The 11,413-nt window shown below is 57.2% G+C and overlaps 1 protein-coding gene across 1 annotated transcript; it reads right to left on the reverse strand.

Moving 5' to 3' along the window:
* Positions 1-1,740: 1,740 nt before the first annotated feature.
* Positions 1,741-10,947, reverse strand: YKT6 (YKT6 vesicular SNARE protein). The gene is made up of 7 exons (XM_086697194.1): positions 10,702-10,947; positions 8,472-8,554; positions 6,274-6,374; positions 5,217-5,321; positions 4,865-4,930; positions 2,661-2,762; positions 1,741-2,028 (listed from the first exon to the last, which is right to left on the reverse strand). The coding sequence occupies exons 1-7, from the start codon at positions 10,803-10,805 to the stop codon at positions 1,993-1,995; spliced, it is 597 nt and encodes a 198-aa protein (XP_086553320.1). The 5' UTR covers positions 10,806-10,947; the 3' UTR covers positions 1,741-1,992.
* Between the last annotated feature and the right edge of the window lie 466 nt (positions 10,948-11,413).

Raw genomic sequence — 11,413 nt, forward strand, 5'->3', positions numbered from 1 at the left:
TGAAGGCAAGGCTCAGGGCCACCAATGAAACAAGGCTGCACAATCCTCAGACCCTCTAACCACCAGCCACTGAGGTCATTCCCTAACCTGGGACCAGACTTGAGGCTCCTGGGCCCACAAGCGCCCAGGGAGGCACCAGACGCCCCCCACGCCTGCAGAGCCCGCCTCCAGCTCCTGAGGACTTTCCACGTGTGTGGCCCTGGCTGTGGCTGCAGGGCAACCCCCCAGGCCAGTCCCCCTAATCCAGGAGTCCCGGCAGGGCTAGCCTCTGCTCCAGGCCCCCCTCCCCTGTCTCCTGCTAGACAGGTCTAGGTGAAGGGAGTTACAGCTTAGGCCTGGGGGTTAAGGACAGGAACTGCCCCAGGACCCTGCACCCGGCTTCCCGAGGAAAGGGGCCCCTGAGGCTTGAACAAAGCAGAGGACTATTGTGGAATTTCAGAAGACAAGTTTATCCAGATAAGAACCTTTCAAACAGAACAGTTAGGCAGCAGTTACTATAAAATACACTTTGCCAAGTGCTCTTCGCCTGCACAGGTGTGAGCCGGCCCCACCCACCCCCACCCCCTCCTCCTCAGCCACCTCCAAAGCTGGAGGTGTCAGACACCACGCTGTCCTTAAGGGGAAGTCAGAGCACCCTGGGCACCAGTCAGCAGGTGGGTTGGCACCTCGCTCAGGGTTGCACAGGGCAGGCTATGTTAGAGGCCGATGCAGTGCCCAGAGCCAAAAGGGCAGCTGGCAGGTACACCCATTAGGGCAGGGTCGTCAAGAAGCCATGAAGTCCCACCTTCTAGCCCAAGCAAGGGAATTCAGGGGCTGGCACTTGCTGCCAGGGCAGTGGGTGGGACCTCCTGGGTAGGGCAAGAACCAGCTCAGGGAAGGACCCCCTGGGACGGGATCTTGTTTGACACCACCCCAGGAAGGGCTTTGTGGGGAGTGGGTCCCAAGGGTGCATCGTGAGCTGGCATCCTCTGGAAGTACTTAGGACAGGGGGAGGCAGCAGGGCCTGAGGGGGCTGGCAGGTCTCACAGAGGGGGCTTGTGCCTCTGGATGGGGGGGCTCTCAGGCAGTGCTCCTGCGGGGGTCGGGCTGGGGAGGCGCTGGCTCAGACCACACCCATGGGGCATTGGGAGGCTCGGGATGGCTGGTACCTGGTGTTGGTGCCCAGGAACAGCAGCCATAGAAAAGGCCACTTGCTAAGGCACACAGGCCCCAGGTGGTTGCTGGGACAGTCTTGTTGCCAGCGAGGCAAAGGAACACGGGTTAAGAGACCACACATACTGCTGTGACCTGGTGGCCAGAGCCCATCTGAAGTTCAGGGCAGATGACCCCCCATGCCCTGCGCCCCCATAGGCATTTCCGTGCAATGTGATGGATAGGCAGTGCCCTCAGCAAAAGGTCAATTCAGCAGAAGTGCAAAGGTACCCCAGAATCCGTGAAGCCTGGTGACCGTCACCTCCCACCGTGGACCTTGGCCCAAAGCACTGGCCTACACCCTGCTCGCCCCGACCCCTCATGCCCACCCACAGTGGGTTTCCCAAGATCCGAGCCCCAGGTCTGTGCCCCCAGCCCTGCAGTCAGGCCTCCCCTCGGCTTACTACAGAGTTAAAACAATCCGGGCACAGATACAACCCAAAGGCAGACTAAGGCCCGACAAGGTTGGCTCCGACCTGCTGGGGGCCTCACCCAGGTCAGGGGCCCACGGGTCTTCCCAGGGGTGAGAGACGAGCCCGTCAGCATCCGTGTGAGTCACTCAAGAGTTTATGGTTTCATCTGGCCCAGTAATACATCCCTGGGGGCCTCAAACCATCTTTCCAAAAATCACCAGGCATGTAAATTTGAATGTTCCCCACCCCCAGGCCGTTCTGCGACCCCTCGGTCCCTGCCAAGGGCTCCAGGGGTGCAGAGTCTTCCCGTGGTGGCTCTGCTTCTCCAGGGACTGTGGTTCTGATGCGAATGACTGGCGTTTGGCCCAGGGGCCTCTGCGCGCTGCTGTCACATTACTGCACAGCATGAGTTCTGCTTCCGGGCCTTGAAAGAAACAAACAGGAGCTGGAGAGGATGGAGGCCGCCAGCAGCCCCACTAAGGCACACGCGGCGGGGGGCCCCGTGGGGCTCCAGGAATCGGACTGCTGAGCCGGCTGGAGGACCTGGGGGCACCTCAGAGAGGCGGGCCTCAGTCGGTGAGGGGGAGGGAGAGCGAGGCCGTGTGAGGCAGCCTGAGTGTCTGACTTTGGCCCAGTCTGTGTCCCCAGGTGCTATCGGACAACACGTGTGGAGGTGGTACCGAGAATGTCTTCAGAGGACCGGATAGATCCCCTCTTGCCCCCAGACTCCACAGGCCAGGCCCCTCCCAACCTCACAGGAAAGCCCATGTGTAAACTCAGCCCCACCGCCGTCCAGACAGCAAAGCACCTCTGTTGCAGGGAAACAATGGAGGCAAAAGAGCCTCTTTGGGAAGACTGAGCATCGATATGCTCTGCGAGTGGCGGGACCAGGAGCTGAGCAGACCCACCCTCCTGCGGCGCCTGATGAGCCTGCCTGCCGCTGCTGCCAGGCCTCGGCCACCTCCTGTGCTCTCCCCACGTGTCACTGAACGTCCCGAAGGCTCATGCGGTATAGAGCCCGAGGGAGGGGTGCCCAGAGCCAGGGCCAGTGCTCACCGTTTTATAGAAGGCTTTAGACTGTGTCCCCAGCACTTCAGACTTGGACACCAGGTCATCTAGTTTCTCCCCCCGCTCCAGCAGAGACTCCATGGTGTTGTGCTGCAGGGTCAGAGAAGAGAACACTCTGATGTTCATAGAGCAGGTGGACGTGAGTCCCTCCTGAAGCTCAACCACGGGGAGTGTGTCTCCCTTGGGCTCCTCCCTACCATGCGTCAGCCGTGTCCCAGACTTGCAGATGGAACAGGACCTAGTGACTGTCCCACGGGGTGCCCACAGCACAGGCTGAGACAAGCATGCTCCAGAAGTCACTTACACCCGCCCTCACATACATGTATTCCCACCAGACAGACTGCGCCTCACCTTCCTGAAGGGACCTGTGTTTACGTGTGAGCACTCAGGGAGCGGCCGCACCCACAGACCTGTTCTCAGGGTGAAGGAACAAGGCCCTCACAAGAGCCCCCTGCCCTGGGGCCACCAGGAAGTGGCTCGCTCGCTTCCAGCCCGGATGGCCATTGCTGGAGCGGCCACAGGGCCCCCGGAGACCTCTTCAACGGGAGCGGCAGGAACCCAGGCACACGAGCATGAAACACGCAGACCCAAGAATAAGCAACGATGTGCTTCATCTCTACGTGCAGCTGAACAGCTTAGGTTCTCACCACGGAAGTTAACCAGATGAAGACACGGAAGGGAAGAATGGCAGGACCAGAGACCTGATTTTTGTAGCCAGAATAGGGCCGGGGCTCGGTTAGAAGCCGTGGGGGAGCAGGCGGTACAGGATGCACACACCTCAAGACTGCTATGTCTTGCTTTCCTTCCCGAGCCTCAGAACCACATTACTCGAAGCGTGGTCCCGAACACTTGGGTCCTGCCCAGACCCGAGTCCAGCCCCAGGGGACACCTGTGTGCACGAAAGCTGAGCTGGTGTTGGCAGGAGTTTTATGTCTGGGCAGGGTCTTCCCCGGGTACCTTTTCTGGGCTTTGCATCCACTCAGTCAGGGATCATGAGCCGCTGGGCATTGGTGGCCTAAGCATGGCGCTGCACTGGGATCAGGGGTATAGAGATAAGGACGAGGGAAAAGCCCCCAGTCATGACAGCTCACATGCTAATCAAGGAGACACACGAACAAGTAGTGACCACGCGGTGGCATCCTGGAGGCCTGTGCACAGGGGCACCTGCAGGGGTGCCAGGCAGGAAAGGAAGGCCATGAGACCGTGGGGCCGTGCCAGGGAGCCTACAGGTGGCCCCACAGCTGTCCTGAGACCCGCTGAGGAGCTATGAGCAGAGGGTGACATAGCGATGGTCACCGTCTGCTGGACAGACTGGTGGCAGGCAGGAAGCGAGGGACCAGGTGTGAGGCAGAGGCCACAAGACCAAACTTGAAGTGAAAACAGATGCCTCAAGAGCCGAAGACAGATCAAAGCTTAAAAAAACAGACAAACAAAAAAAGTGCCGGGAGAAGCTGAAGCTAAGGTTATAAACCAGGAGGTCTCAGGCAGGATGCAAATTCCTGGTCTCCTGGCTGGGGCCTGACGACCCTACATCGGTCTTTAGTCAGCACCAGCAGCTGTCCCCACAGCCCACACCCCGTAAGGGAGGCACCCGCTGGGCTTGGAGACAAAGTACCGAAGGCACCAGCACAGGGAAGGAGAGCCACAGAACTCAGGCCATCACAACCAGTAACTGCCAGAGGGGAGCGTTGGGGGGGGGGGGGGGGGGGGCGGGGACCACACTGGTGCTCCACATGGACCCCTCACAACAGGCAGGAGGGCTAGGCCTGGCCTTGCCTAAGCCAGTCTGGCTTCGAGGCCTTGGATGCATGGGGAGAGGCAGGCAAACACCCCCTTCAGAAAAGAGCTTGGGGAGGCACCTGGGGTGCTCAGTTGGTGAAGCGTCAGACTTCAGCTCAGGTCATGATCTCACGGTTCGTGGGTTTGAGCCTCATATCAGGCTCCGTGCTAACAGCTCGGAGCCTGGATCCTGCTTCGGATGCTGTGTCTCCCTCTCTCTCTGCCCCTCCCCCACTTGTGCTCTACCTCTCTCTCTCTCCCCCTCTCAAAAATAAATATTAGGAGAAAAAAAAAAAAAAAAAAGAAAGGAAAGCGCTTGGACTAGGACTCCCAACAAGCCTTGATGGTGTGCACGGTGGCCACCAGGCTTTCTGCCCCCAGCTTTGGGACATGCTGGCCCCCGCTCTGCTTACCAGAATGATTTTGGTCTCATCCAGCTCAGCCTGCACCTTACTCATGGGGTCAGCTTCTCGGGGGTTCTAGGGGAAGAGCCAAGAATAACATCAGGACCATTTGGAAACAAAGCTCAACCCAACTGAGCTAGAAACACTTTCCCAAGTTAAAAACCCTCAGGCTGCTTAAACACAGGACAGAGAAATGGAAGCCTGCTGCGGGGCTCAGGTTCCAGGTCTTAATGTGGGCCCCTGGATGTTTCAGAGGGATGTCGACACCAAGGCTGCCTGGAGTCACCTACAGCCACGGCCATCAGGGCTGCCGGCCTTCCTGTGCCACACGGCCTCTCCTCAGGGCGATTAGACACCCTACCTGGTATCGACTGAGGTGGCCATCTAGGGCCATGTAGTGAATTGTAGCAGGGGATCCGACTGGCCACTCTATCCTGTCCACCTGCTTGGAGAATTCGTCTAGTACCTGCAAGACAGAAGAGTGCATCAGCACCACCACAGCTACAGGGCTTCAATGGACAGCCTCACCCAAGAGAGGCTGGCAGGCCTGGGAGGAGGGAAGAGGAGGACAGCTAGTGGCCAGGGGCACACTGAAGCTCGAATTACAAGTATTCTGGTAATTAAATACGAACTGTACCCAGCCTGAGATGAACTTCATCTGGAGAATGATAAAAGCATCTGAATTTTAAACTAAAGATTTCTGCTTTGACGCGGCCATAAAATTCTAGAATAAAAGGTACTGGCCCTCTCATTTTCCAAAACAGTTCTTCAAAAGGGAACTGGATCCTTCCGATTTAAGTGACCACCAGATTTCACAGGCTTGTAAGTGCACTGTACTGTGGGAGGCTAGGGGCCAGAGCCCGTAAACAGGGGTTTACGGTAAGTGTTGCTTAAAGGACTGATGGACGCACAGGTGCTGGACCCATGTGGGGAAGGAGTGCCCATCACTGCAGCACGGGCAGAAGCACGGAGGTGGGAGGGCCCACTGTGTGCAGGGACAGCCTGACGGAGGGGAGGCAGCCACAGAGCAGGGCACAGAGTCCAGTGTGGCTCAGAGGAGCCACGATCACCATTGCTGAGGGCAGAGGCAGGAAGAGAGTGGCCAGAGGACTGGCAGGGGCAAGAACACAGCCAGAGCTGGCCCTAGAGCCCATCCTAGGAGTAGGCTGTGATGCTGAGGCAGACAGGGTGAGTCAAGGTGGCACTTGGGGACATGAACCCAGACACAGGAGGGATGACAGGCAGAAATCAGTGCCAGGGAAAGAACTGGGAAGGGATGCCAGACTGTCTCTTGGTTTAGGACCAAGAAAAAACGGCTGAAAATGGGTTTATTTGGGACACACTACTTCATCCCCTGTAACTTGGGCACTGACCCCACTTGTCGATCCGAGCCCAGTCCAGCCACACTGCAAACTCACCTTCTCCAGCAAGGTAAAGGCCACCCGGGAGGGATATTCACTGTCAGCAATGACCACCCCTGCAAGGCTGTCGTTTCGCACGTAGACGTGGCACAGATATTCTGAGGAGAAGTCAGACACGCATGTGGTGACTTGAGGCCCTTAGACGTTTTCAGCCCTGATCATCAAAGCATCACAATGCTGAGCCCTTGCCTTCTGGATCAATGAAGCTTGCACGAACAGTGCATAATGGAGCTCTGACACCAGCATGACCCAATGTCTGCTTTAGGACGAGCCAAGGCCCAGGGGCCCAGTGTGCAAAGCCAGGGGAGCAGAAAATATCCCAGGCAACACGGTCCCAGGTGTGTTTCTAAGTTCCATCCTGAGCTCTAGATCAGGCCTGCCTGCAACTCAGGGAACTGCATGTCTCAGGCTCCATTCTGTTTCCAAGCTGAAGAGACCCCGGAAGAGACAAATAGCCTCCAATTTCTTAAAAAAATCTCAATGCGCTTGCCTGGGGTGCTCAGTCAATTGAGTGTCAGACTTCGGCTCAGGTCATGATCTCACAGCTTGTGGGTTTGAGCCCCACGTCCGGCTGTGTGCTGACAGCTTAGAGCCTGGAGACTGCTTCAGATTCTGTGTCTCCCTCTGCCTATCCCCTGCTCTCCCTCTTGCTCTTAAAATAAATAAACTTAAAAAAAAAAAAAAAAAAAAAAAAGAGGCACCTGGGTGGCTCAGTCGGTTAAGCATGTGACTTCAGTTCAGGTCATAATCTCGCGGTCTGTGGGTTCAATCCCCCTGTTGGGCTCTGTGCTGACAGCTCAGAGCCTGGAGCCTGCTTCGGACCCTGTGTCTCCCTCTCTCTCTGCCCCTCCCACACTCGTGCACGCGCTCTCTTGCTCTCTCTCAAAAATAAATATAAAAAAAATTTAAACATTCCTATAAAAGTGTCCCCGAATCAGGAAATCACCTCTCGGGGCCTCAGGTTCCTCGTTACGGGAATCCTGGCCTGTTGTGTTCTGTGCTGGACTGGAGGGCGTAAGGCAGGGAGAGGAGAGGGGAGGACAGTGGAGAGAAGGTCCATCTACAAAAACATGAGTCCCTGCTGCCTATGGATTCCTGTGCCAAAGCCATCAAGTTATCCAAAGGTACAGTCTGTACAAGAGCTTCTGCAAAACATTCATTAACTAGGATATGAATTTCTGTCATTTTACAAAGGATTCGAAGACGATGCAGCTAACCACACCCCGCAGTGAAAGGGATGTGAGGGCAACAGCTGACAAATAAGAAGCTTCTTGTCCTTAAGACACTCAAGCACCAGACCCTGGCACAAACAAACAAAAACAACGAAAGGGGAGAAGGGGAGATCGTGAGCTCTGCAATCAAGAAAGGGCAGAGATAAAGGAGAGCGGGGTGGGGGACAGGACCATCACCGACACTCTCCAGGCTTTGTCTGCACTCCCATATAAGAAAGGTTCAAAGGTGAACCGAAATGCATGCATCCGCAGAACTGGAGACGCTGGACCAGTGCAGATGGAACATCTCTAAGAAACCTAGGAAGGCAGACATGGCCTGAGGAAACCAGACTATTTCCATGTTCACAATCCAATTTCACTCCTGCGTCGTGAAGGGTACCAGGATCTCATGCAGAACAGACGCACCACCAGGATGGTGACCGGGCCTCTAGGTCACAAGACCAGGGCAGCACCGTGCAACGGGCGTCTCCGCCCAGTGAGGTTCACGTGATGTGTCTTCACGACACGTCTGTCTTTCCTTATCGGTCTGTACAACATATGCCTCTACGATAAAAGCCTGAAGACTCTCATGGGAAACCTGAATTGTGAACAAGTAAAAATACTGGCCGAGAGAAAAACAGGATGAGTTTTCGGATTCCTGGTCCAAAACCTAAGGAGCACAGGACACGGTATTACCTCAACAGGGCTGGTTGCAAATCCTTTTTTGAGATGTGTCCAGCTCTGGAGGGAAAGAGAAGGATTCAGGAAGGCCACATACAGCTCCAAGAGTCAGACCCTCACCTGAAGCAGGTGTGAGCTACAGGGGCACACTGACTTGGGCGGCTCAGATGGCAGCAGTGGGCTCAGCATCGTGTGCAAGCAGAAGGAAGAGGAGGGAAGAGGGGCAGGCCGGCAGTGTGCAGAGAGCCACGGGCTGCCTGAGGCGTGATGGGGTGCACACCAGGGAGGGGGCGGTCCTCTTACCTTGTTCTTTGACTGAAGCTCTGCTGCCCTTGGCCGAGCGCTCCACGATCAGCTGACTCGTGAAGGTCATGAACTCCTGAACACTAAGAAACATAACACAGATTACCTACTCCTGTCACCTTGTCACCGGCACAACGGAAGGTGACCTCCGAGCTTGGACACTAAGGAGCTAGTGTTTCTTGACTTCACTCGTTGCCTTCCGGGCCTCGGCTACAAGCGATAAACGTGGTTTTGTTACTAATTGCCCCGACCATTCACACCACACCTGCTGCTCCTAGCGTGCCAGACAACCCACTTCCAGACCTCTGGGGCACCTACTGCAGGCTTCCAGGATGCTGACGCCGTGGTCAGCAGAAGCCCTCGGACACAGGGAGAAGCAGGAGGCAGCAGACATGCAACCCAGGTGGGCTGCCGCACACACCAGACACTGAGGCAGGATGCACACATGCCGTGGATGCGGCCGAGGGCACAGAACCCGGCCTAGGGTGCGCTGGCTCATCCGAGGTACGTCATCCAGGCTATTTGGAGACAACGGCTTGGCCGAGACCAGGAAATGATTTGTACCAGGGCCGTCGGACAGAGAGATGTGGCCAGAATGGAAGAATCACAGGTGACAACAGTGCAGCCAGAGAGACAGGGGCCAACAGGAAGCCTGTGACTGGGACTGCCATGCAGGGGGCCATGTGGCGTGAGGATCTCCGACCCTGCGGTGGACGTCCTCGGCTGGGACCCCAGCTCCACCATGTGCGAGATGTGTGACCTCCAAGCAAGTTACCTGTGGCACTGTGCCTCAACTAGGAAATCCAGATTCGCTATGATGGTCACACGAGTGCACAGCACCATGCCTGGCGCACAGCAGCACTTGCTCCATCACCCTGAGAGAGTGATAGGATGGAAACAATCCCACAGAAAAGACGTCTCCAAACAAGGAAGTCCTTGCAATAAAACCAACCAGAGACAGAGCTCATAGCAGGACTGTCACCAGACAGAGGAGAAGTTACACTCTCGCAAAAGTCTGCACACAGAGGCAGAAAAACAGGGGAACCATCTGAAGGTTTCACAACCTGGGGTCTGGTCATCGTGAGGCAGGAAGGATGGGAAAAAGCTAGATCATCCACTGCCTTAAGAGGATGTGCCTAGAGTGCCGCAGCTGTGCTCGCCACCAGAAACCGGTCCGGGAGCCCTCACCAGTGAGGTCACAGTCCCACACTGAAATCTCTGAGGACCCTCCGTAGACAAGGGCTGGGAGAAAGAAAAGGAACCACTTGGCGAAGCCGGCACCGAACATCACAGACAAGCAGAGAATGGAGACCATGGTAAAGGAAACCGAGTATCAAGAAGGTGCTTCACTAAGGACCCAAAACAAGCCGAACATTTTACAAAACAACAACAGAAACGGTTTTAGATTCTGCCAGCAAAGCCCTCTCATCAGGAACAGGAACTGTTGAATTCTGAGTCCAGACAACAGCGTCCACTAGCCCCGGGGACCGTGTGGCCACAGACATGGACCCTGGAGGGTCCTTCCCCTTCTGTGCCTGAGTCACCCAGCCCGCCCACGATGGGCCGCAAGTGTCTGCTGTGTCTTCAACACAGTTTCCTGCTACTAAAGCGTCCAGAAACAGGAGAAGCCTATAGGCCTACACATCCCACGCTTCCTTCCAAATCCTCAGCGCAGACCCTTTGGCCCCATCAGGGCTCCACTGGAAGCAGCACAGTGAGTCCTGGCTGGTTTCTCGTGGCCTCAGTGACTCCGTTGGCAAAACGGAGTACGCAGATTATACCAATAACCTTCCCACGGAATCGCTGGGAAAGCCCATCAGATAGCCTAAGCGGCTCCCAAGGTGTGGCGCCCAAGCTGCCTAGGTTGGAATACAGACCTCTGGGCCCCAACCCTCTAGTTCGGGACGTCTGGGTGTGAACCTGGGAATCTGCACTTTTTCCAAGGCCCCTGATAATTTTATAACGACAAGAATACGTAAAACAGCGAGTACGGGAATAATGTTCTAGAATAGCATAAGTCTTTTATCCAGCGAAACGAAGATGATTCCTCGAAGGCACAGTCCCCAGACCGAGGAAGAGGCCATCGTCGCGCTCCTCCCAAGGAGGCCGGGGCCCGCCGCCCACCCCCGCCCTCCGGGCCTCCCCCCCGTCCTCCCCCACCCCTCTCCCCGCCCCCCAGGCCTCCACCCCCCCACCCTGCCCCCTTGGCCTCCCCGCCCGGGCCGCTCACCTGGACCTCTGGAAGAAGCTGAAAGAGGACACGTCGTACGCGGCTTTGAGCAGCACCGCCTTGGGCTCGCCTTTGTACAGGACGCTGAGGCTGTACAGCTTCATGGCGCCGCGCCCTCGGACCGCCCGCCCGGCCGCGGGACCGGCTCGCACCGAGCAGCGCGGCCGCCGCCCCCGACGACCGCCGCCGGCTGCTGACGGGTCCGACGCCGGCTTCCCCGCCTGGCGCAGGGTTCGCTTCCGGTTCCGGTCGGGTGCCACCGCCCCAGTCCCGGCGGAGGGATTTCGTGCCCCGGATGCAGATAAGCACAGACGGAAACACGAAGGCTGAAGGATGAGGGTGCAGGCAGGCGGTGCGGGGCAGGCGCAAGCGCAGAACTTCTGCCCCGCCCCCTCCGGCCTGTGTAGGGCCACCCTCTCCCTGTGGGGGTGTCCCGCCCTCTCCCTGTGGGCGTGCCCCGTCCCCTCCCGGGCCGCCCTGTCCCTCGTGGGCCTCCCCTTCTCTCATGAAGTGTCGTGCCCCCTCCAGCTTGTCCTTTCAGTCCTGGGTGTCCTGAGTCCTCCCATACACAGGCCCTCTCTCCCTCCCTCCCAGACTGCTGAGCCTTCCTGGGCAGCTCCTGGGAACGGCACCCGCAGCCAGTGCTCTGTGGACCCTAGAAAGGACTGTGATTTACGGGAGGACTGCCTTCCTGTCAGTGTGTAAATCCAAC

Source organism: Puma concolor, chromosome A2 (assembly GCF_028749965.1).
Source record: "Puma concolor isolate L17-30 chromosome A2, mPumCon1.1.hap2, whole genome shotgun sequence".
NCBI lineage: Eukaryota > Metazoa > Chordata > Mammalia > Carnivora > Felidae > Puma > Puma concolor.

Coding starts and splice junctions, on each gene's coding strand:
- YKT6 (XM_086697194.1), bottom strand. CDS start 10,805: ATGAAGCTGTACAGCCTCAGCGTCCTGTACAAAGGCGAGCCCAAGGCG. Junction 5,322..6,273: donor CCTTTACCTTGCTGGAGAAG/GTGAGTTTGCAG, acceptor TCTGTCTTGCAG/GTACTAGACGAATTCTCCAA. Junction 2,029..2,660: donor CTAAAGCCTTCTATAAAACG/GTGAGCACTGGC, acceptor GTTTCTTTCAAG/GCCCGGAAGCAGAACTCATG.